The sequence below is a fragment of the Sus scrofa genome, chromosome 5, assembly GCF_054392235.1.
Source record: "Sus scrofa isolate SSC_HxYL_T2T_F1_AM1 chromosome 5, Sscrofa_HxYL_maternal_Yorkshire_Landrace_v2.0, whole genome shotgun sequence".
Taxonomy (NCBI): Eukaryota; Metazoa; Chordata; class Mammalia; order Artiodactyla; family Suidae; genus Sus; species Sus scrofa.
Genome location: NC_139387.1, coordinates 58,954,977 through 58,978,475, shown reverse-complemented (window position 1 = coordinate 58,978,475; position 23,499 = coordinate 58,954,977). Strand labels below are relative to the sequence as shown.

Genomic DNA, 23,499 nt, shown 5'->3' with positions numbered 1-23,499 from the left:
ACTGATGTCATGACTGATTCCTTGACAAAAGCAATTTTAAGATGTCATTAAATGTTACACTCACCTTTATTTCAAAGATGAAAAATGTAAAAAAAAAAAAAAAAAAGGATATAGTGTCTCAAAATTGATGAAACATCATTTACTTTCTTCATCTATGGGGGGTGACAATTACTACCATTTCTGTCCCAAAATTCTGGCATTTCAAAATTATTTTTGACAGATTTCTTCTAATTCTTTATTCTAGGCACTATCAGAATAACTCCCAAGGACTCTCGTTGGGTTGGTGCTTGGTGGCTTGGTTTCCTTGTGGCTGGACTGATATCCATTATTTCTTCCATACCATTCTTTTTCTTGCCCAAAAGTCTGGATAAACCACAAAAAGAAAGAAAAGCTTCAGTACCTTTGCCTGTGCAAAAGGAGGAAAGGAGTCAAATGGTTAATTTGACCAAGGATAGACAAAATATTACCAAAACTGTAAATGGTAAGTATCTCACTTTTTTTTTTTTTTTTTTTTTTTGGTCTTTTTATGGTCATACCCACAGCATATGGAAGTTTCCAGGCTAGGGGTCGAATTGGAGCTGCAGCTGCCAGCCTACCCCACAGCTACAGCAATGCCAGATTCAAGCTGAATCTGTGACCTACACCACAGCTCACTGAAACACTAATCCTTAACCCGATGAGTGAGGCCAGGGATTGAAACAGTGTCCTCGTAGATACTAGTCAAGTTCGTTACTGCTGAGTCACTATGGGAACTTCGTAAGTATTTCGTATTTATAGCCATTTAGGAATTGTTATTCCCAGTGAAAGGGAGGGGTAAATATTCCAGAATATCAAGTCATACTCAAAACATCTAAAGTTACTTGCCTTCTGAACTAAATTTGGCTGAATTGTTCTTCAAAGATTCCTACCAAGATTCGTAAATATTTTCTGAACACACATCAACTCTCTGAAGAGAAGAGGATTAGGTTTATGGTCTTTAGGAGGTAGAAACCAATCAAAGGCCTAAAAATACTTGTTATTTGTAAATCTATGAGTTATATATTCATTTCCAAATTATATAGTGTAAACTATGAAAAGGACTGTAATTCTTTCTCTCCCTTCCTTCTTCCTTTTCTTTCTTTCTTTCTTTCACTAATAGTAGCAGGAACATTCCTATGCCCTGGTAACAAAATATTGTCTCTGTTTTTAAGTATTTACAATATAATGGAGCTGTACTGAGAAGTATATAGACCAATTGCCATATAGTGCCTATATGAAGAATTAAGAGTGCCTATAAATTGGGCAACTTAACTCTTCTTAGGTGAAGTGATAGAATAAGGAGAAGAAAATCAGAGCGGGTTTCTCTCTAGATAATTAGAGTAAGATTATTTTCTTCATAATTATATAGGGAAAAATTGCTTACCTAAATATTCAGAAATGAAGTAGAAGCAGCAATAGTAGTTAATAATATCGGAGTCATTCATGTGAATAAGAATCCCCCACCATTTGATAGAGCTTTTCCTTTCAAACATAAGCCCTGAAATCTAATGGAGACCAATTTAATGACTAGTAACCTGGGGAATGATCCAGCCAAAATAGAGAGCAATATAGTTGCAACAGTGAGGTCTTAACAGCACAGTTTTCAGATTGCAAGTGGTGGAATAGTAAAAGTCAAATCAGAACAGTGTCTGAACGCTTGTCAACATTTTCCAGTTGAAATCAAAGTGACATTACAGATTCTCAGGTGTAGCCCAAGTTCTCCCTCTCATCTGTTCTTCCATTCACTCTTTTCACTGTTACTTTCTCTGCTCTACTCCGCTAATCTGAAAGCAGTGATGTGTCTTCTATTGATTCATAAGAGAAGACTTAATTTTTCAGCTACACTGGTAGCTTGAAATTGGCCATGATGGGAGAATTAACTATCACTTCTCATGGAAATTGAGAATTATTCAAATCAGGCATTGATTTCCCAAGAATCAGTTGTTAAATGTTAACCAGCACACCACTGAGCTAGTTTTTGAAATTTAGCGTGCACACTAAAAGTAGCTTTCCAATGAATTTTCATTTAGTATATGCTGTTTCCACTGTAGAAATTTAAATCTATAAAAAGTAGTGGATTATCTAAACCCATAAAGAATATAGTTGACTGTGAACCCAAAAAGAATGGAGAGGATAATGAAGATGTAAAAATAGGGCAATTGTAAATATAACTGTATTATCAACTGTATTTGTAAGATACTGACCAAAATAAATAGTAAAGAGGTCCTTAATTATGTGCTATTATGAATGGATGAAATAACTAAGAACCTTTAGTCAGAGAAAAAACATCTAATTCGAGTAGAAATAAGACTAATTGTTATAAAGATTTCAGTTCATTACAAAACAATTTGCAAGGAAGGAGAATTGTCCTAAAACAGAGCACTTACCTTCTGAGGTAATCAGCCTAATGTCATTTGAGTTGTTTATTGATCCAATTATTGAGGACATATCATAGATCGTAATTGTACAGAAATTCAGACTAGATGACATCCAAGTTCTCACCCACTGCAAAAATTCAATGATTTGGTGAGTTTATGTGCCTTTTTTGTTTTGATCAAATGTCACAACTCACTTAGAATGTCTCACAAGTCAACAGTCCTTCCTGATCGGAGAGTTCCATGAAAAGCTTAGCATTTTGACCTAACAATTTTAAACATTATTAATTCCCACTATACCTTTCTTTACATCTTCTTTTTTCCTTTTTAAATTTTGTCCTTTTTTTCTTTTATGCCTTTTTCCCTGATCTTTTTTCTTTTTATTATAAGCAGTTGAAACTATTTCCTAGTTACCATTGGATAGAAGGTTTGGTTCTGACCATATCTAATGGAAACATTTAGAGATCTACAGCACAAGATCATTAAAAGTCCACGCCATCCATTCCTCAATAACCATATCTGGTTCTGTCTTGCTAGACTCTGATACTTCCCACTTTTTTTCTGAGTAGTTCCTTCCACTTTTAATTCCCATTGCTGCTGGTTAACCTGGTGATCATAGACCCAGATCACATAGTTTTTGCTATAGGTAAGGAAGTTACAGACTTGTTACACACCTATTTGTAGTCATGGGTTTTTGCTCTATTATTGTCATAATGTCACTTGAGATACAATATTTCTTGAAGAAAGATGATTGAAAATATTGCAGATTTAGCGAGGCTGTATTTTATGGTAGAAAAGATGTATACTAGGAAACCAGAGATCTGGGCCTAGTATTAAATTGAACTTTATGATTTTTGAAACTTAGTCTTATTTCTGTGAGCTTTGGATTAGGCAATCCTTAAGATAAATTTCTACTTAATAACTATATTATTAATGTAATAATTACATTATTAGTGCTAATAAATAAGACACATTGCATTTCATTCACTTTTATTTCTTGAGTGCCTAGCATATTGCCTAGTACCCAACTTGAAAACCAGATGTTTGTTAAATGAATTAATAAATGAGATAATGATGTGTGAAGTTGTATGGTAGAATGATGAAAATAACCAACTATGAAGTAGTAATGCATTTGCTAACTAGTATGTATGTTTGATCCCATTTCAGAGTAAAGTGAACTAAATAAATAAATATTAATGCACATTTGGAAAAATTAAAGGAATGTATTTTAAAAACTATTGACTGTTGGATTTCAGGACGCTTGGACTTTCTGTGCTTTGCGTTTATGAAATTTTAAATTTTATATAAATTTTATTTAGACAATTAAGATATTAATACGTATTTAGTCTGTATTATAATATCTTATTTATTGTCATGTTTTTATAGGTTTTATCCAGTCCTTGAAAAGCATCCTTACCAATCCCCTGTATGTTATAACATTATTTTTGACACTGATACAAGCCAGCAGCTATATTGGTTCCTTTACTTATGTCTTTAAATATGTAGAACAACAGTATGGTCAGTCAGCATCTGAGACAAACATTTTATTTGGTAAGACCCATTGTTTACACTTGCTTGATAAATGATATACTACCACATAATTGCATTCCAAGTAACATTTGGTTGTAAAAGCGATTTCATATTTTAGTAAATATAATTTCCCTTTATTCTTTTTCAAATGTCATCAAATCCATTGTTCTCATGAGATAATCATTGTATTGCATTTGAAGTTGCAGCTCTTTTTTTTTTTTCCTATATTTTTCATATTATTTTTCCTGGAGGAAAAGTTACATGTGGGTGGAACATTTAGATATGATATCTGCATAACTGTCTCTTACAATCTAGTGCTAAGATCCTGAGGCAAATACTTCTGTAATGTAATAATCTTAACTTTATAATTCATGGGCTTTGGATCAGGATCCAGATACTTAAAAAAAAATAGGACATTGATACTTCCAAAAGAAAAATCAACTTAAACCTACCACTGGTATCCACATCATTCAAAACAAATATCATTGATTAGGTTTTTTGTTAACAAATGTTATATCTATTTCCAATAACACATGAAGACTTGTTATAAAGGCAAGATTTTTGGAGTTCCTGTCGTGGCGCAGTGGTTAATGAATCCGACTAGGAACCATGAGGTTGCGGGTTCGGTCCCTGCCTTTGCTCAGTGGGTTAACGATCCGGCGTTGCCGTGAGCTGTGGTGTAGGTTGCAGACGCGGCTCGGATCCCGCGTTGCTGTGGCTCTGGCGTAGGCCGGTGGCTACAGCTCCGATTAGACCCCTAGCCTGGGAACCTCCATATGCTGCGGGAGCGGCCCAAGAAATAGCAACAACAACAACAACAAAGACAAAAAAAAAAAAAAAAAAAAAAAAAAAAGGCAAGATTTTCTCATATCATTCTTTTCTTACCCCCAGGGTAATATAAGATTCTTAGGAGCAGTGCAATACCCAGTACAGTGCCCAGCACATTGTAGAAATTCAATATTTGATAAATTAAGCTGAACTTATAAAGGGGTATATGAACAGTCCATAAGTAAACAAGAAAATAATTCTGTATTATAGTCTCATTAAATTTAAGATAAAAGTTAAAACTATAAATTTAACTCCTACTAAGGTTCTTAGCCTAAATTTTTCTATTAGAGGGATCTTTATCTCTAATACATCTTGCAGGACAATGAAATGGAAAAGGTATAAAAGGAATCAATTATTTTTAATATCCTATATAGGCCTGCTTATCATCTCGGGGTATATGTATGTTTAGATGAATAAAGAAGAGATTTTAAGTATTTAATTCTTAACTACTGGGCAAACTTGTAGGAATGTTTAAGAATGGGAGTTCTTCATTTTAAGGAGACATAAAGGATTTTTTTGGCCACCTGCAACATGTGGAATTTCCCAAGCCAAGGATCAAACTGGAGCCACAGCAGTGACAACACCAAATCCTTAACCTCTAGGCCACCAATGAACTCCCCAAAGGATCTGAGATGATAGGATAAATATCTCATAGGCAGGAAGATGGTATTGTTTAGTTGTTTTCCCAGATGTGGGGGTACAAAAACACCTTATAGAAACCATATGTTCATACATATTGATATTCTCAGTCACTGATTTTTGCTGCTGAGGAAACTAAACCTTCAACATTGACAGGAAGAAATAATTTTTGTCTCTCACATGTGGTATAGTGGCCTTCTACCTCCATCCTGGACTGTCAGCCCTCTATTTAAGAAGTAATAATACTGGATGAATTTGATTAATCTATAGTATTTCATGTGTAACTACATTCAGAATAACCATGTTTATATAATTACATTTTTCTTCTTATTTCTAGGATTCATAACCATACCAACTTTTGCAACTGGAATATTTTCAGGAGGATATATTGTTAGAAAATTCAAATTGACCTTGGTTGGAATTGCCAAATTGTCATTTTATACCAGTGCATTGGCCTTCCTATTTCATCTATTAAATTTTGCGCTAATCTGTGAAAACAAATCAGTTGCTGGCTTAACCTTGACCTATGATGGGTTTGTATATATCAATATATTAATTGCACAATGTATAAACTAGCCATTGTGAAAGAATGTAAGGAAAACAGGCAGGTAGCAATTTAAACTTTTAACTGAGCAAAATTTCAATTTATAAATTCTTAAAACATTCACTTCTTAAGATCTCAAAAAGTATTTTTTTTTCTTAAAGAAAAGCTATATACGTTGTAATAGTAATAGTTATCATTTATGGGTACTTACAATGTGTGATGGGTAATTTTATCCCCATTTTATAGATAAAGAAAGCCAGGCTTAGAGAGACACATAGATTACATGGCTAATAATGTTGAGATTCGGACTCAAATATGAAGATTTTGACTCCAAAACTCTTAGCCCTAACCACTAAAATCTTGGATGGATCACAAGAGAAACATAAATGACATTTTCCAAAAGAGACTGAACAATCTTTATCTAGTTAATTTTGATGTTTAGTAAGAAAACTGTTACATTACACTGAATTCTCCTTTTCTGCAAATTAATGTTATCTGGCATTGTCTTCATTAGCAGTAGAATTAATACTCCATATATAATCATGTACTAGACCTAGAAAACTTTACTCTTCATTATTATCACATATTGTGAAGTGTACCTAGTAATACAGTCTCTATCCCAAATCAAGGGTAAGATTCCTTTGCAGATTTCTTATCATCTCTTGAATATAGCCAATAATTTAAGCTTAGGAAGCTTCCCATTCCAGCAATAAGCAAAGATCCTTGGATCACAGTTTAGTAACCATACTCCATACCACTATTTATTGTTGGCTTTGAGCTTTGAAACTCTGGATCCTAAGAAGTATCAATTTTTTTTTTTTCTTTTTAGGGCCACTCCATGGCATATTGAAGTTCCCAGCCTAGGGGTTGAATTGGAGCTACATCTGCTGGTCTACACCACAGCCACAGCAATGTAGGATCCAAGCCACATCTGTGACTTACACCACAGCTCACGGCGATTCCCAAACCCCGATCCACTGAGTGAGGCCAGGGATTGAACCCGCATCCTCATGGATACTAGTCAGATTTGTTTCTGCTGCACAACAGAAACTCCTGAGGTGTCCGTTTGAACCTTTTGAGTCTTCCCACATTCCCCTACCTAAACATCATCCTATTCTTGGATTCTTGCCAACTTCATCTTGAATTATCTCCCCACTCCTGCCCAATCCTGTTTGTTGTTGAATATTCCTATCCACCATCCCTCACTCCAGTTAATCAAAATAAAAAGCACCTAGAACATTGCACTTTAAAGGGAAAAGAACCTTGGAGATAAAAGAACCTCTTATATCCTCTTCCTTTGCTAGTTGAGACCCAGAGAAAGTGTGACTTGTTTGAGATTATACAATGACCCAGAATGATGCTACTTCACATCACAGGCATATAAGCTTTAAATCTAAAGTCAGTTCCCTGAAAATAAGTACAGGAACGGTGCTGTCTATTTTAAAAAAGGTAGCTAGAGTTCTATGGGATTTTTTTTTTTTATTCAGCCAAATTTCACTGAGTGCCTTCTTAAAAGTCAAGAAGATTTATAGGATACATCAGTGCCCTGATGGAACTTGTAGTCTAATGATGACTATTAACAAAAGCAATGTATTCTATATTTATGAAATGATAGTCACTGGGTGTAAATTTTTAAAGTATAGATTAGTGCAGAGGTTCTCAGAATGTGGTCTGAGAATCTATACGGGTCCCTGAGACTTTTTCAGAGGGTCAACAAATTATAAACTATTTTTATACTAATACCAAGATAGTATTTTCTTTTTTATTCTCATTTTTCTCATGAGTGTATAGTGATATTTTCTAAGTCTACAAGATACGTAATGATATCTGTCTGATGGCTATGGATAGATGTGCAGTCTCATGTATTAAATTTTTCTTTCATAAAAATTGTTTTCTCATTCAAAAATAATTTATCGATTTTTTTTACCAAAACATAGAGTAATTTTTAAAATCTGTAAGCAGAAAATTAACTATACAAATAATCCATTTTGTGATTTTAGCCATGTTAGATGATTGTATTTTATAAATACAAATACTATAAATGATTTTATAGTAAATCATTATTATGTTTGTTGTGGTTTCATTTAGAAAGCATATGAAGTTTCTCTACTCTTTTTACACTGATTTTATTATTCTTGATTTTTTTTTAAAAAAATGATCCCTAGGGATTCTGCTTTGACCATTTTGAATTTTTTCTTGTGTAGTTAAAATATAGATTTTAATATTCAAACTGTTAAATTGCATTCCGAAATTCATGGGCAGAGCTCCCGACGTGGCTCAGTGGTTAATGAATCCGACTAGGAACCATGAGGTTGAGGGTTCGGTCCCTGGCCTTGCTCAGTGCGTTAACGATCCCGCGTTGCCGTGAGCTGTGGCGTAGGTTGCAGACTCGGCTTGGATCCCACGTTCCTGTGGCTCTGGCGCCATCTGCTACAGCTCCGATTCGACCCCTAGCCTGGGAAACTCCATATGCCGCGGGAGCGGCCCAAGAAATGGCCAAAAAAAGAAAAAAAAAAAAAAGAAAAGAAAGAAAAGAAAAAAAGAAATTCATGGGACTTTACAGTGAGCTGAGTGTAACCTTAGTCTAATGTGATTACTCTATTGAAGAGAAATCAATTCTCAGAAAAATGAAGTGACTTTAACCAGTAATTATTTGATAGCATCACAAAGACCACATGTTGTCTTTGTCTTATCTATATTCTTTGGTTTCCTTTTTATGTTTTACTTTTTCTAGGTCATAATTCATGTCTGGGTAAAGGTAAAAGGTAAAAAATTTAATAAGCACTAAAAATAAATTTTGCCATTTTAGAGTCCTGGCTCACCAAATTTTTCTATCTAATTTAAAGATAACCCTTTCCCTTATTTCTCCTCTCCTTTTCCTCTCTCTTCCTCTTCTTTTCCTTTCCTTCCCGTCTTTTCTTTTTTTCTCTCCTCCTCCTCCCTCCTCCTATTTCTCCTTTCTCCTCCTCCCCCTCCCCTCTCCCTCCTCCTGATTCTTCCTCCTCCTCCTATTCTTCTCCTTTTCCTTCTTCTTTTGTCACTTTTTCTGATATATGTCTATCGTATATTTCCAGAAACAATCCCCTGTCATCTCATATAAATGCACCACTTTCTTATTGCAACTCAGACTGCAATTGTGATAAAAGTCAATGGGAACCAGTCTGTGCAGACAATGGAATAACTTACCTATCACCTTGTTTAGCAGGATGCAAATCTTCAAGTGGCAGTAAAAAGTCTATGGTGAGTATTAGTTCTTATTTTCTTCTCCTTATTCAAAATTGCAGATTTGATTTAACATACTTAAATTTTGATAATTACTTATCAAATCTTTCTACAACTAAGGTCCCATTAGAAAAAGAGTCTCATTATGGTCTGTCATTGTGATGGTAGTGATGGACAAACAAAGCTTCACATAAAATCCTGCTTGGAACACAAACTGGTTTTTTTTGCTGCTTGAATTCTCATGAGATTATTCCCACCTTTTCCCCTTCTGTTTATAAGAATATGACCTTTTGAAATTTAAGGGCATTTAGGATCTCTAGGAAACAACTTACTTGACTAAAGGGTATGATTTCCAATCAGTTGGAGGTGCTTTCCTCTCCAGAAGTTAGGGGAAAGTCCTGATCCAACCCCTTGGCAACTTAGGTACTTTTCCAGGACAACCACCTATGTACAATCTTGCCTATAGATTCTGGCAAGTTCATCTCTAGGCTCACTACACTTTCGACTTTCTAAGAACTTAATCAAGGCTTCGCACTCCCTTGGCTGTCCTTTTTTGTTTCCAATTTTTATTTTATTTTTCAAAGTTGACACTTCTCCAACCCAGGATAACTTGGTATTCTACTTATCTATTGCTAACATCTCCTATAGAAATGCCATTGCCTTCTTCACTCAAAATATCTCCTTCCATGCAAATTATGGGTTCACTTCCATTTACTGAGTAAATTTCAATAGCTGGGCATCAGGCATTGCATTCTTTCTTCCACTTCCAATCCACCGAATATCTCACAAAGTTGGGGAGCCCAATCCTGGGCCCTTATCCTATCACCAGTATTAGCAATATCATCAGCTACAATCATTGCTCTCTACCATATCCTTCTGTCTTTTATTTTCAAACTTTTCCCCATTATTTTCTTGCCAATAGTCCTACCAATTCTATTAATGTAAGCACCAAGAACTTTGAAGAACCTAGATTCTTTGAAGCTGAGTCATAAACTTGCATAAATATGGCCCAAATAAAAACCCACATCTCATATTCATGGCTATAGTGCCATTCTCTTAAAGTGTCCCATTTAATCCAGGGCCCACTTTGCCTATGATTGAAGGGCTGGAATGATCATGATGTTAGAAACCTAAAGAGAGCTCTGTATACTATGGAGACATCATCATCTTAATACTGGCAATGACTCTATCATTTGCGGGCTTCCTGGGGGCTGTTACTAAATTCTTAGGAATAAATCATTCTTTCTCAGTCACTGAAAATAATATTTTATGCCTAAGTTAGGTTTTACTGGCCAATAGGCTTGCTACATAAAGAATTTCTCCATACTATTCCTAGTGAAAAAGTAAAACTTGATCATCAGATAAATATGGATTCAATTCTTCCTCAATTCCTCCTTCAGTAATTGGTCTTTAGCATTAATAAGTTCAAACTTCCCTTAAACCTTAGTTCACCCTAGACTCAGAACCGAATTTATTAAAACCAACTGACTACCGGAGTTCCTGTCATGGCTCAGTGGTTAACGAATCTGACTAGGAACCATGAGGTTGCGGGTTCGATCCCTGGCCTTGCTCAAGGGTTAAGGATATGGCATTGCCGTGAGCTGTGGTGTAGGTCACAGACGTGGCTAGGATCCTGCATTGTTGTGAGCTGTAGGCCGGTGGCTACAGCTCAGATTCAACCCCTAGCCTGGGAACCTCCATATGCCACAGAAGCAGCCCAAGAAATGTCAAAAAAAGACAAAAACAAACAAACAAACAAACAAAAAAAAAAAAAACCACCTGAATACCAAAAAAAAAAAAAAAAAAAAAAAAAGAGAGAGAGTTCCCATCATCTCTCAGCAGCTAACTAACCTGACTAGCATCCACAAGGATGCAAGTTCGATCCCTGGCCTCACTCAGTGGGTTAAGGATCTGGTGTTGCTGAGACCTGTAGTGTAGGTCACAGATGCAGCTTGGATCTTGTGTTGCTGTGGCTGTGGCATAGGCCAATAGCTACAGCTTTGATTCAACCCCTAGCCTGGGAACCTCCATGTGCCACAAGTGAAGCCCTAAAAAGACAAAAAAATAAAATAAAATAAAATACAACATAAAAAAAATAAAACCACCTGACTACATAAACTGCTTGCCAAGGTAAATCCCTAAAATCATTGGTTCCTAAATTTCCTCCTCTGTGCTCTAACCTTTAAGGTATTCTGTTGTGTTGAATGTCTCTGGTAGTGGCAGCATCTGTCCTCTAATCTGTCATTATGCTCCCTGATGTTATGTTTGCAGGCCAAAGTAGAATTCAAGCATCCCTGGCTGGTCCCTTTAACCTTGGACTCTGCCCCAGTCCAGTGGATGGCCCTAGTCCCAGGTTTGACCCCTCCAAAACGACTATATTTTCTGGATTCCCTAGGCAGTCCCTACTCAGGAAATGCCCCTGAGTCTGTAGAGATTGTTAAAGAGAATAAGTAGGTATGTTAATGAAAATAAAAGTGAGTGGTAGAGAAATATTTTTTAAATTCATATTAATGAGAAAATATATATAGAATTTGACATTAATTTTTCCTATTCTTTCCTTATCTTTATTTAGAGATGAATGAATAGTTAAGAGTAAATTACATTTTCTTGTCTGGAAAGGAATGTGGGAAACTATTTTGCCTTTTGGCTCTTAAGCAGTTGTATTTTTAGAATATTTTCTTCAAAAATTATAAATGTTTTAGCTTGAATGATATGTCTTTAAATATAATGAAATGTATGTATGTCCCAGTCCCATTTTGCAAATATTCTGTAATATTTCAAAAACTATTTTTTAGGTGTTTCATAACTGTAGTTGTGTGGAAGTAAATGATTTCCAGACCAGAAATAACTCGGTGAAGTTGGGCGAATGCCCAAGAAATGATCAATGTAGAAGAAAATTTTATATTTATATAGTAGTGCAAATATTAATTATTTTTTCCTCTTCATTGGGAACCATCTCAAATATGATGCTGATTTTCAAGTGAGTATAACTTTTTAAAAGAATTTTATGTATATTAGACTATAAACACACCTAATAATATACATATTTTTCCATAGTATATTTGGAAACCAAATTCATGTTTTGTTACATTTTAATTTTCTAAGAGTACATTTTCTTAGGATTACTGTAATACTTCACTGCCATCATTAATAATAATTTTGCCTTGGATTCTTCCACTGCAAAATCTATATTCCATAATTTCTCCTCTTAATTAAGAATTTTAAGACAAACTGATTGACAACTACCTCAATATGAAAGAATCCCTGTTGTGATTCTAAAAGAACTTCTAATTTTGAGATGCCCTGGTGGGCTTTTCCAAGTGCATCATCTATTGATTTCATTGAAAGAAAATATTTGGGAACCAGACCACATAATAGTAGCAATCTATGATATTCCAAAGCTTTTAATCTACCCTCAGAATGGCTTTTGACCTAGTCTCTCAAATATCCTTATAGAGAAAGAAAAATGTATGAGCAGAATTCATTCCTTTCTTCATTGATTGGGCAAATATTTAGACCACACTTAATGAATACTCCATGTTGAATAAACAGATAAAGTAACTGTTCTTATACAGTTTAGAATATGACAGGAAAGACTTACCTAAGACAAATAAGCTTAAAATACATCATTACAAATTGTCATTAGTACTGCTGAGGGGAAAGAGTGCCATTAAAGGGAACAAAAAGGGAAAACAAGTTTAGGATTGAGATGAGGACCTGTGAGGAAGAGGAATCAGAGAGCACCTCTCGAAAAATTGCTCTTTTTTTGTAATTTTGTAACCAGGGCAGTAGGTTAAGGATCTGGTGTTGTCACTGCAGTGGCTCAGATTACTGCTGTGGTGGGAGTTTGATCCCTGGTTGAGGAAATTCCACATGCTGTGGGTATGGCCAAAAAAAAAAGAGAAAAAAGTTAGGTCTAACCTAAAAGTCTAAAGGGTATGTTAAAGTTAGTCAAATGAAGAACTTTACAGAGAGAGGGGCTGGAAGCCAGTGTCTCAAGGCAGGAAGGAGCAGATGTGTTTGAAGAGTGAAAAAAGCCAGTTGATTGGAACATACTGACTGAGAGAGATATGGCGCACAGTTAAGATCAGAGGGTTAGGGAGGGAGTAAATAATACAAGTGCTCTTGAAGTTAATCATTCCATCGCTTAATAAAATATATGAAGACTTGCATGTAAGTCTTTGTGTGTGTGTGTGTGTGTGTGTGTGTGTGTGTGTGTAAATATAGTGACCTGGATTAACATCTAATTATTCTTTTAAAACCTGGCTGGTTAGCCACAGGTTCTCTGTCAGCCAACAGCATGAAATAGAAGAGAAAGGGAACAAATGTATTAGCATTTGTTAAAATGAGTATAAACCTGTAAACTGAGTCTACCTGTAAATGGACACTACAGTTGTTTAAATTCCACAATGACCCTAAATCTTGTCAAATTATCTATTCTAACTTACTCCACAGATAAAGCTCTTCCTTTAATATAAAATACTATCTACCCAGAGTTTCCTAATGGCACAGTGGGTTAAGGATCTGGCATCATCACTGCCATGGCTTGGGTCACTGCTGTGACAAGGGTTTGATCCCTGGCCCCAGGGAAATTCTGCATGTCATGGGGTGGCTAAAAATAAATAAATTCATTAACTTAATTAAATTAAGTTAAGTTAAATTAAGATTCTACTCAAAAGGAGAATCTTTCCATAGTTGCCAAATTACAGGTTCATTAATTTACAGGAAGTTGTCTCAAAACTCCAAATTAGCTTGTGTCTCAACAAGTCTTGACTTCTTAATTTAAAATTTTTCATGAGGAGAAAGAGTTTCAGGGATCACTGTTCCAACACTGATGATAGCTTTGTCTTATCGAGAAAGTGGTTAAGATCAACATTACCATTTATCAAAAACATGTATTAATCTCTCACCAATATTTAATTTTGTTGAAGAGAACTTTTGTCAGGCAGACTGTAGAATAAAAATGTAAACTTCAGTTTATTAATGATTTTACAATGCTTACCTAATAAAGATATTATTAAAAGTAGACTAAGCAGGAGTGATAATGTCTACACATTCAGTATATATTCAGGATGAGTGTCAGGCACAGTTCTAGAGGCCAAGGATGGAACTGGGAACAAAACTGGTAAAGGCCCTGCTTTGATTAGTTTCCAGTAGGGGTGAGGGATAGGGGAGTAGATGGGTGTAGGAGAAGAAACAATAAATTAATAAGCAAGTAAATACATAAAAGAGAAGTATTAAGAAGGAAAATAAATCAGAGTTAGAATATAGAAAAGGTAATAAAGTTTTAATGTTTGGAAATATGGGTGAACAGAATGGGGAAGGAATTCTTTGTATTATTCTTGCAACTCCAGCCTATGCCAGAGCCACAGCAACACCAGATCCAAGACGATCTGCAACCTACACCATAGCTCATGGCAATGCCAGTTCCTTAACCTACTGATCAAGGCCAGGGATTGAACCTGCAACTTTTCTGCTAGTCTGAAATAATTTCAAATTTTTTGGGTGTTCCTGTCATGGTGCAGCAGAAACGAATCTGACTAGGAGCTGTGTTTTAAATTTGGGTTGTGATGATGGTTTATTTAAATATAATTAAATTCATTGAATTAAAAAAAAGAAAAAGGAACTACAATGAGAGGACAAGCATGATCCAGGTAACACAGACCCTTTAGTATGGATCACAGTAAAGACTTTGGAATTTATTCTACTTGTAAATAGAATTTGAGAAGCCAACAGAGAGATTTGAACATAAGAATTACACAATTATCTCTTCCAATTAGAAGGTCACTCTGGCTGTTGTGTGGAAAATATGTCTCTGGGAGACAAGATCAGAATCAGGGAAAACAGAAGGCTATGATAGGAGGTGGCTTCTGTGGAGAATTAATCCTGAGATAGGTAATCAAAACACGGAGCTGATCAATATCAGATGTGAAATAGAACTATAACTGCAGTGAACAGTATTTTACATGGCAGTGATGCTTGTGTGTACATGAGAGTGTATATATAAATATAGGTCAGGATAGCTGTGGATGTGCCTGTCTGTGAATGTAGGGATGTGTGTGATTGTCATTGTATATATGTGTAAGTATGTGTATGTCATTGTATGTCATTGTATCACGTAAATCTATCATTTCCACTGAATTGTCTAAGATTTATTTTTCTCTTTTTATCTCTATCTCCTTTTTTTTTCTGCTTTTTTTTAGGGCTGTAGGTGTGGCATATGGAAGTTCCCAGACTAGGGGTTGAATCAGAACTGTATCTGTCAGCCACAGCCACAGCCACAGCAACATGGGATCCAAGCCATGTCTGTGACCTATACCACAGCTCATAGCAACACCAGATCCCTAACCTACTGAATGGGGCCAGGAATCAAACCTGCATCCTTGTGGATGCTAGTTAGTTTTGCTACCGCTGAGCCACAACAGGAACTCCTAAGGTTTCGAGTTCACTTTCAAGAAGACAGTATCTCTATCCCCAAGTCCTCTCAATTCTCCTGCACACGAGCCATCTCCCTGGGTAAAAATACAAGTTGATAAAAAAAATCTCAATTTTGTCTCCATTGCATCTTGCATGTAAACCAAATGCATCCTTTAAAAAATCAACAGCAATGAAAAGTGACACTTCAGCCACTTGTCACAGAGGATTCAACCGGGAACAAACTGCATTCTCTCTCTTCCCAAAAGCCCCTTTAAGAAATCTGGTATTTGAGAGAGATAGAGCCAAATGGATGAGTTTCCTCTGCCTGCTTGTTCCCTCATGACAGTTAGAGGTGAAACCACCTCACCTCCTTGAATAACATAACTTCATATACTTACTGCCATGGGTGCACTGCCCTCAATCATAGGGTTGTGTGTCCCCAGCTCAGTTAGTGGAAATATCCTCATCTTCTGCAAAAGCAGAACCAAAACCCTTTTATTCATTTTCTCTCTTAATACCTAACTATGCTGTGTTTAAGTTGCCTTTTACCCTGTTTGTTTTTATAAACTTTCTTGAGTGCTTTTTAGAGTCTCACTCAATGGTAGCTCTCCTACAAAGCTTCAGGGGCAACTTTGTGTAAAGAAAACTGAGGTTTGGATCCTCATAACATACAAGATAAATCTTATTATCCCTATTTATCAGATACGGAAACTGAGGCTAAGAGAGGTTTAATTAAAGGAATAATAACTATTAATATCATTCAGATATTTGTCTTCTAAAACAACAAAAAATGTAATTTTAAATAATGTCAACTCTTCACTTGAGTGTTTTCATTTGATCATGAAAAACAACAGTGAGAAATGCTTTAATATTTAGCTCAGTTTGGTATTTTAGAGATGTTTAATATTGCTTTACTTTTATCTTATTTCAGAAATGTTCAACCTGAAATGAAATCTCTTGCTGTGGGTTTCCATTCACTAACTATTCGAACGCTAGGTATGATAAATATGTAGATGATTGATTCCCAGATATAAATTTTCATGTCAAATCTCAAAGACTGAATGTAATTAACTTCCAGTTATAATGAGGTTTTTGTTTAAAAATGGCATAAGTAAAAATCATTTTTATTTTCATGGTAAGTGAAAAGTAATAAGAGAGAGAGAACTGGATGACCTCAAATAGAATTTGGTTGTCAATTCTATAAGTCAATCTGTAAGAACAAGGCATCATTGTATTTGTATTAAATCCTTTCTGAAACAAAGATAGGTGGTTTTCAATGATTCTTAATTTAAGACTTAGGAATATTTATTCCCTTAGGCAGAATGGAGGACCTTCCTTCTACACTAAGGGGATAAATGCCCAAAACAGCTCAGGAGGGCCAGGAGATTGTGCAAAACACAGGTGTGGGTTTAGAGAACTAGTCCCACCATTTACTTCTCCAAGGCCAGGACAGCTAAGCTTTATTAGAAATTCAAAATGCAAGAGAGAATGGGTATTAGCAAACACAGGTTTGGCTGTTCACACTCAAAAACCAATACGAGAGAGGCAAGTGTAGGTAAAAAGGAAAGTTGCTCTAATCAGAGAAGTCAGCATCTGGGGAGAAGGTGGGCTCATGTCCCAAATCCGACTGTGAAGATTCTGCTGCACTGCTACAGTTTTGAAAAGGAAAAAGGGGAAATGATTTCAGTCAATTATTAAGGTAGGAGGTCAGATTCTTTGTCATTTTTCCACTGTGTAAAGATCTGCTGACTTCTGATCTTCCTTTGGATGCTACCTTGCCCATGTGGTCTGCCTACAAATTTGCTAAGGGGGAAGGTGAGGGTAGAGAGTCAATGATTTTTTAAATACCTAATTTTTCATCCTTACTTCTTTTAGTCTGGGGAAATAACATGTTACGCAAGGCATATACATTCAGGAGAGCACAAGTCAGGAGTTAGGTTAAATGTTACCTAGTGATCTCATTTTTATAATTAAGGTTTAAGGGGAACAGAAACAGACAAACAGGAGAAGCAACAGAGCTACTTACAAACCCCTCCTTGGGAGACATCATTCCATTTCTTTCATGCTGCTATAGGACACCAAATTTTTAGAGTGGAAGGTGTCGACATGGGTCTGCAATATCTCTTAGCTGACAATTTTAGTTGTGTGCTTACGTATACAAGCAGAGCAAGCTACAATTACTTTGACACCCACAAAGATAGAGATTATTATGAGCAGTAATGTTAATGGCATTCTCCTGAGGCCAGTTCTTGGAATTGTGCTAGCCATAGATGGAGTGGCTTATGTCATGGCTACAGTCTGGTAATTACGCAGTTAGCTTTTTCTCCCTGGTGGTATTTATAGTACTTGTAAACAACTTAGGAATATGTATCAGACACTGAAAGATTCTGTGACTCTATTGTCCTAATGATTAACAGCTTGAGCCTGCTCTTTTGTGACTGAGAGGCCTGGGAGCCTTCAGCTTTTGTACAAGCAAGAGGCAGGAGACTTGGAGGGACCTTTGTACTTGGGGTCCCCACAGGGTTCTGCTTGGTTTCATAGGAACTAAAACTCTAGAACTGAACATCTTAAAAGAGGGAGAGCTCTTAATGAAAGGAAGTTCAGGAAATCGTGTATTTTGTTGTCAAAGAGTTAAAGCTATAGGATCCAGAGGTTAAAGGCCTATTTCTAAATATTCAAATGGAGAGATTTGTACAAGATTTAAGCAATTATACTTTTCCCCTTGTTGCCATTTGTAATTTTTACCACCCAGATTCCTGTTCTTAGCTTAACAACTTCTAACCTTTGCGATACCCCTTTGTAAGACCTATTATTTTTTAAAACCTATTATTAACATTGTATTCTTATTCCTGGGAAGTGGAAATAGGACATGATTGCTCTAAGGATTAGAGTATAAAGCTGATCATGGCCTGGGTGGCAGAAGGAAAAGGAAATGGGAAGATGTTAATCCCTGGGACCCTTGCAAACAAAAGAAAGAAGCACAACTCTAGCCAAATTGCAATGGAAAAGTTACCTAAAAAGTATATATAGAGAGAATGTCACAGAACCTCAAAGATAAAAAGAGGAAATAGGAAGGGCATGAAAGAGAAGAAGGTGGAGGAACTGCAGGTTGATAAGGGCTACTAGTGAGCTACAAAGTGCTAAGAGTCCTAAGGAGGATAATTATTTCCAGCTTATAGGAATGGTGCAAACTTTAGGAAGAAGATCATATAGTTGGAACCCTACAGTAAGTAGTTTTTTCAAACCACCTTCTTTCACTTAACTATGTTATGTGCATTTAAGTTTTCACCTGGTCTTTTTGTAGCTCTCTGTCCAGTCCTGGTGGTTCCTCTAAATCCAATGGCGATGCCTTACTCCTGGAATTTAAGTAGAAGTTAGCATATGGAAATAGCATCTGGAGAGCTAGGACTCCTTCTGATATGCTGAAATGAGACAGAATAAAGGAATTTCCTCTAGTGACCTAAAATAGAAACGAAGGGATTTTTGTTTATCCTGATTGTGAGCATCCTATTTTTATATGTCCAACATATGGCCCCTTGGAATCTAACTGCTTCTAGGGGAAACTAAAAGGACCAAACACCAAAATCACAAACAACTGTCTGAATACAGCGTATGTGTGATTTGTAGAAGGTATATTAAACTGAAAAAGATATTTGGAAAATAGGTTCTTTGAAGTTTTAAAATTTTACTAATGTAATACCAAGTTTGTTACCTGAAACATTTAACTCATTAAGTCTCATCATACCAGTGCCATTTTAGGGGGAAAATAAATTGCTGGCATATATTTTTCATTTTTCAAAGCATGGCTTTGTTATGTGGAAACTTGTGAATTCCTAACCCAGATTCTCAACCCCAGTTTTCTTCGGATATATCTGCCTCAGACACCAGTTCCTTAACATTCTAAGCTTTCTCACTCTTAAAAAATTGATACTGATTAAAAGTAAATGGAATTGGCAAAATCATAAACTATGAATCACTCTCCTTTTGTGCAACAATATAAAGTTTGAAAATTAGCCTATCCCTAAAACTTTGGTCAAATTATCAATGTTTAGAACTAGGAGTCAATCTCAGAGTTTACTAAAATAGCAGTAAAAGCGGATGCGCTCTTCTGCTATAAGACAACATGTGTCCTGACAAGCCTCAAATTCTGCAAAACCACATACTACAGATGGAAGCTGTGTTAGAGGGATCACCCATTGTGGCACAGCGGAAACGAATCCAACTTGTATCCGTGAGGATGTAGTTTCCATCCCTGGCCTCGTTCAGTGGGTGCCTCGTTGCTGTGGTTGTGACATAGCCTGGTAGCTGTAGCTCTGAATTGACCCCTAGCCTGGGAACCTCCATATGCCACAGGTGTGGCAAACAAAATCAAAAACAAAAACAAAAATAAAACCAAACCTGGGTTACACACAGACCAATGGAGACCTAAACTTCATTATCATCAGAGCATCAACAGAAACAAAATTTAGCATCACAGGCCCTAACTTGGACAGCCCAAGCTGCTTCAGGAGGTATAAAAAATGAACACAATCAATGGAGAGAAAAATGCATGATTACAGGTGCTAATGACTCCAAGAAGGTGGGAGCAGAGCTCTGAGGCAAGAAAAAAGAACAACCTGCCAGGAGCCTAGGACTTTGTGAGGTTGGGCCTGTGTTTCTCTGGGGGAGGAGTCCTAGAGTTAGCATTCACCTTTTAATTTTTTTAAATGTAAATTTGAATTATCTCCTGCCTTTGCAGCAGTTGATCTGAGAGTTTTTTCCTTTCCCTATAAAGTTATAACTCTACTCCCACTATTCCAGCTGTGTTTCCCTAATAAAAATTGCATATGAGCCAATATAACTTCTATGTTTTACTGACAAATTCTCCTTTTTACCAACCAGGCTTAAATTAATTGACATTACAAGAAGAACAATGTACAGGCCTATAATCTTCCTTCTTCCCTATGTGTGTTGGCATGGTAAGGGTAGATAAAAGATGTTGATGCTATTATATCTGTGACTTGAGCTTTTTAGATTCCTAATAACCTTGATTCTTGAGTAGAGTTAGGTCAAGTCCAAATCAAAGGAAGAGTTCTTCAATAATGTTAACTTCTAAGTAGTCCAAAATGTGTCAATGTGTAATAGCAATTTTGTCTGAAACATGTTCCTTGGATTGCCATCTTCTTATCTCATGTTGCAGGAGGAATTCCAGCTCCTATATATTTTGGGGCTTTGATTGACAGAGCTTGTATGAAGTGGTCCATCAATAACTCTGGAAAACAAGGATCTTGTAGGATATATAATTCCACATTATATGGGTAAGTTGTCATAAATATATTTCATTAATTAATTTTTCCTTTGACTATGTTAATTCTTAAGGAATGAGATGCCTTTTTCACTATAATAATAATATTAATAATTATAGCCACCATTTAATAGACTTTGTATTCAGTGCTGTATCAGGCAATCTAATTTTATATACTCAGAAACTATAGAAGAAAGATATTTTTTGTCTTTTTTCCTTAAACAGGAAGAAACTAAGATTCAAAGAGAATGAATAACTTGTTCAAATTACACAACTAACAACAAAATGATCTGGGATTTTTATTCAAATCTTTTTTGTTTCCAAAAACTCTCCTAATACTAAAAAACAAACAAACAAAAATTCCTATAGCCAATGGCCTCTGACCTCCCCTGCTCCTCCTCCTCCTCGTCCGCCTCCTTCTTTTCATTTTCATCTTCTAGGAAGACACAAAATCATCAGCTGGGGCTCTGGTCATAGATTAATGGGGAAAAAATGTTTCTATACTCTTCTATTCATAGAGTAACAACTGGATGGCCATCTGGGAAAAAAAAAAATAGTTGAATACCTTGACCTTAAATAAAAATTATTTGCAAATTAATCAATCAGTCTATCTTAGACCTCCAAAACGATAATAGAAAAAAAAAGATATTTTTTGTCTCCTTTTTTTTTGTCTTTTCTGGGGCCACACCCATGGCATATGGAGGTTCCCAGGCTAGAGATCCAATCATCCAATCGGAGCTATAGCCGCCAGCCTAAGCCAGAGCCACAGCAACACAGGATCCAAGCTGCATCTGCAGCCTACACCACAGCTTATAGCAACGCAGGATCTTTAACCCACTGAGAGAGGCCAGGGATTGAACCTGCAACCTCATGGTTCCTAGCTGGATACTTTAACCACTGAGCCACAATGGGAATTCCAAGATATTTTTAAAATTTTTAACCAACAAAAATTTTTTTTTTGGTCTTTTTAAAGCTACACTCAATGCATGTGGAAGTTCCTAGGCTAGGTTCGAACTGGAGCTACAGCTGCCAACCTATGCCATAGCCACAAATAACTCCATATCCAAGCAACATCTGTGACCTGTACCACAGCTCACAGCAATGCTGAATCCTTAACCCATTGAGAGGGGCCAAAGATCAAACCCACATTCTCATGGATACTAGACAGGTTCCTTACTGCTGAGCCACAATGGGAACTCCTTTTTTTGTCCAAACTGATCTTATAATTCAAAGACAAAAGATTAAATGTAAAAAAAAAAAAATTGTAACTTATAACATTGATACAAGGCAAATGACTTAAATATAAAAAGAGCTCTTAGGAGTTCCCGTCGTGGCGCAGTGGTTAACGAATCCGACTAGGAACCATGAGGCTGCAGGTTCGGTCCCTGCCCTTGCTCAGTGGGTTAAGGATCCGGAGTTGCCCTGAGCTGTGATGTAGGTTGCAGACACGGCTTGGGTCCCGCATTGCTGTGGCTGTGGTGTAGGCCAGCAGCTACAACTCCGATTTGACCCCTAGCCTGGGAAACTCCATATGCCGCGGGAGCGGCCCTAGAAATGGCAAAAAGACAAAAAAAAAAAGCTCTTAAAAACCAAGAATAAACAATATTAGAAGCTGGCAAGGATGTGGAACTGTAGGAACTCACTTTCATTGCTGGTGGGAAACAAAATGGTACAGCCACTTTGAAAAATCATCTGACAGTTTCTTACAAAGCTAAACATAGGCATATTGTGTGATCAAGCAATTGTGCTCCTAGGTATTTACTCAAATGAGTTGGAAACTTAAACCCACACAAAAACGTACGCATGAATGTTTATAGCAGCTTTAGTCATAATTGCTAAAGAATGAAAGCAACCAAAATTTCTTCAATAGGTGAATGGATAAACAAAACAGTACATTCATACAGCAGAACACTATTCAGTAGTAAAAAAAAATTGTGCTATCAAGCTACAAAAAATAAGGTGGACTCTTAAAACACATAGTCAAGTGAAAGCAAGCAGTGTGAAAATAAAAAAACTGTCCTGTATGATTCCAACTATATGATCTTCTTTCATAAAGTTTGCACTATTCCTGCCAACTAGAAATAACTATCCTCTTTAGAACTCTTAGCACGCTGTAGCTCATTCATGGTCCTTATCATTTTCGTTTTGGTTAGTTGTGTACATTGCCTAAAGTACTTTGCAGAATAATTGCCTAAAGATTGTCTAAAGCGGAATTTTTTAAAAGAACAGAGCATTTTTAAAAAAATTAAAATATAGTTAATTTGCAATGCTCTGCCAATTTCTGCTGTACGGCAAAGTTTCTCAGCCATATATACATATACCTTCCTTTTTTAATGTTATTTTCCATCATGGTCTATCCCAGGAGATAGGATATAGTTCCCTCTGCTGTAAAGTAGGACCTCATTGTTTATCCATTCTAAATGTAATAATTTGCATAAAAGAACAGGACATTCACCAATGAATACATACAAAAAAGCTAAATAGAAGCCTTATGACTTTTTTTGATTAAATAATTTGAAATAATCAGTTATTCATTGATTTTATCTAGCAAAGATAAATATCATCAATACTTCACAATTCATGGAGAAAAAATCTACATTATGATACCTATCCTGAATCTAAACCAAATTTATTCAAGTTTT

The 23,499-nt window shown here is 36.1% G+C and overlaps 1 protein-coding gene across 5 annotated transcripts in view; it reads left to right on the top strand.

Moving 5' to 3' along the window:
- SLCO1B2 (solute carrier organic anion transporter family member 1B2) overlaps window positions 1–23,499 on the top strand; it is a 68,734-nt gene that overhangs the window by 40,893 nt on the left and 4,342 nt on the right. For 4 of the 5 annotated variants that reach the window (XM_021091091.2, XM_021091087.2, XM_005655659.4 and 1 more), the window contains 7 exons: window positions 245–481; window positions 3,780–3,944; window positions 5,728–5,923; window positions 9,009–9,174; window positions 11,952–12,136; window positions 16,505–16,569; window positions 20,753–20,870. In XM_021091091.2, coding sequence (XP_020946750.1) covers window positions 245–481; window positions 3,780–3,944; window positions 5,728–5,923; window positions 9,009–9,174; window positions 11,952–12,136; window positions 16,505–16,569; window positions 20,753–20,870 — 1,132 coding nt within the window. Of the gene's footprint in view, window positions 1–244; window positions 482–3,779; window positions 3,945–5,727; window positions 6,786–8,251; window positions 9,175–11,951; window positions 12,137–16,504; window positions 16,570–20,752; window positions 20,871–23,499 lie in introns of all 5 variants that reach the window. The other variant, XR_014845300.1, reaches the window with a different exon arrangement.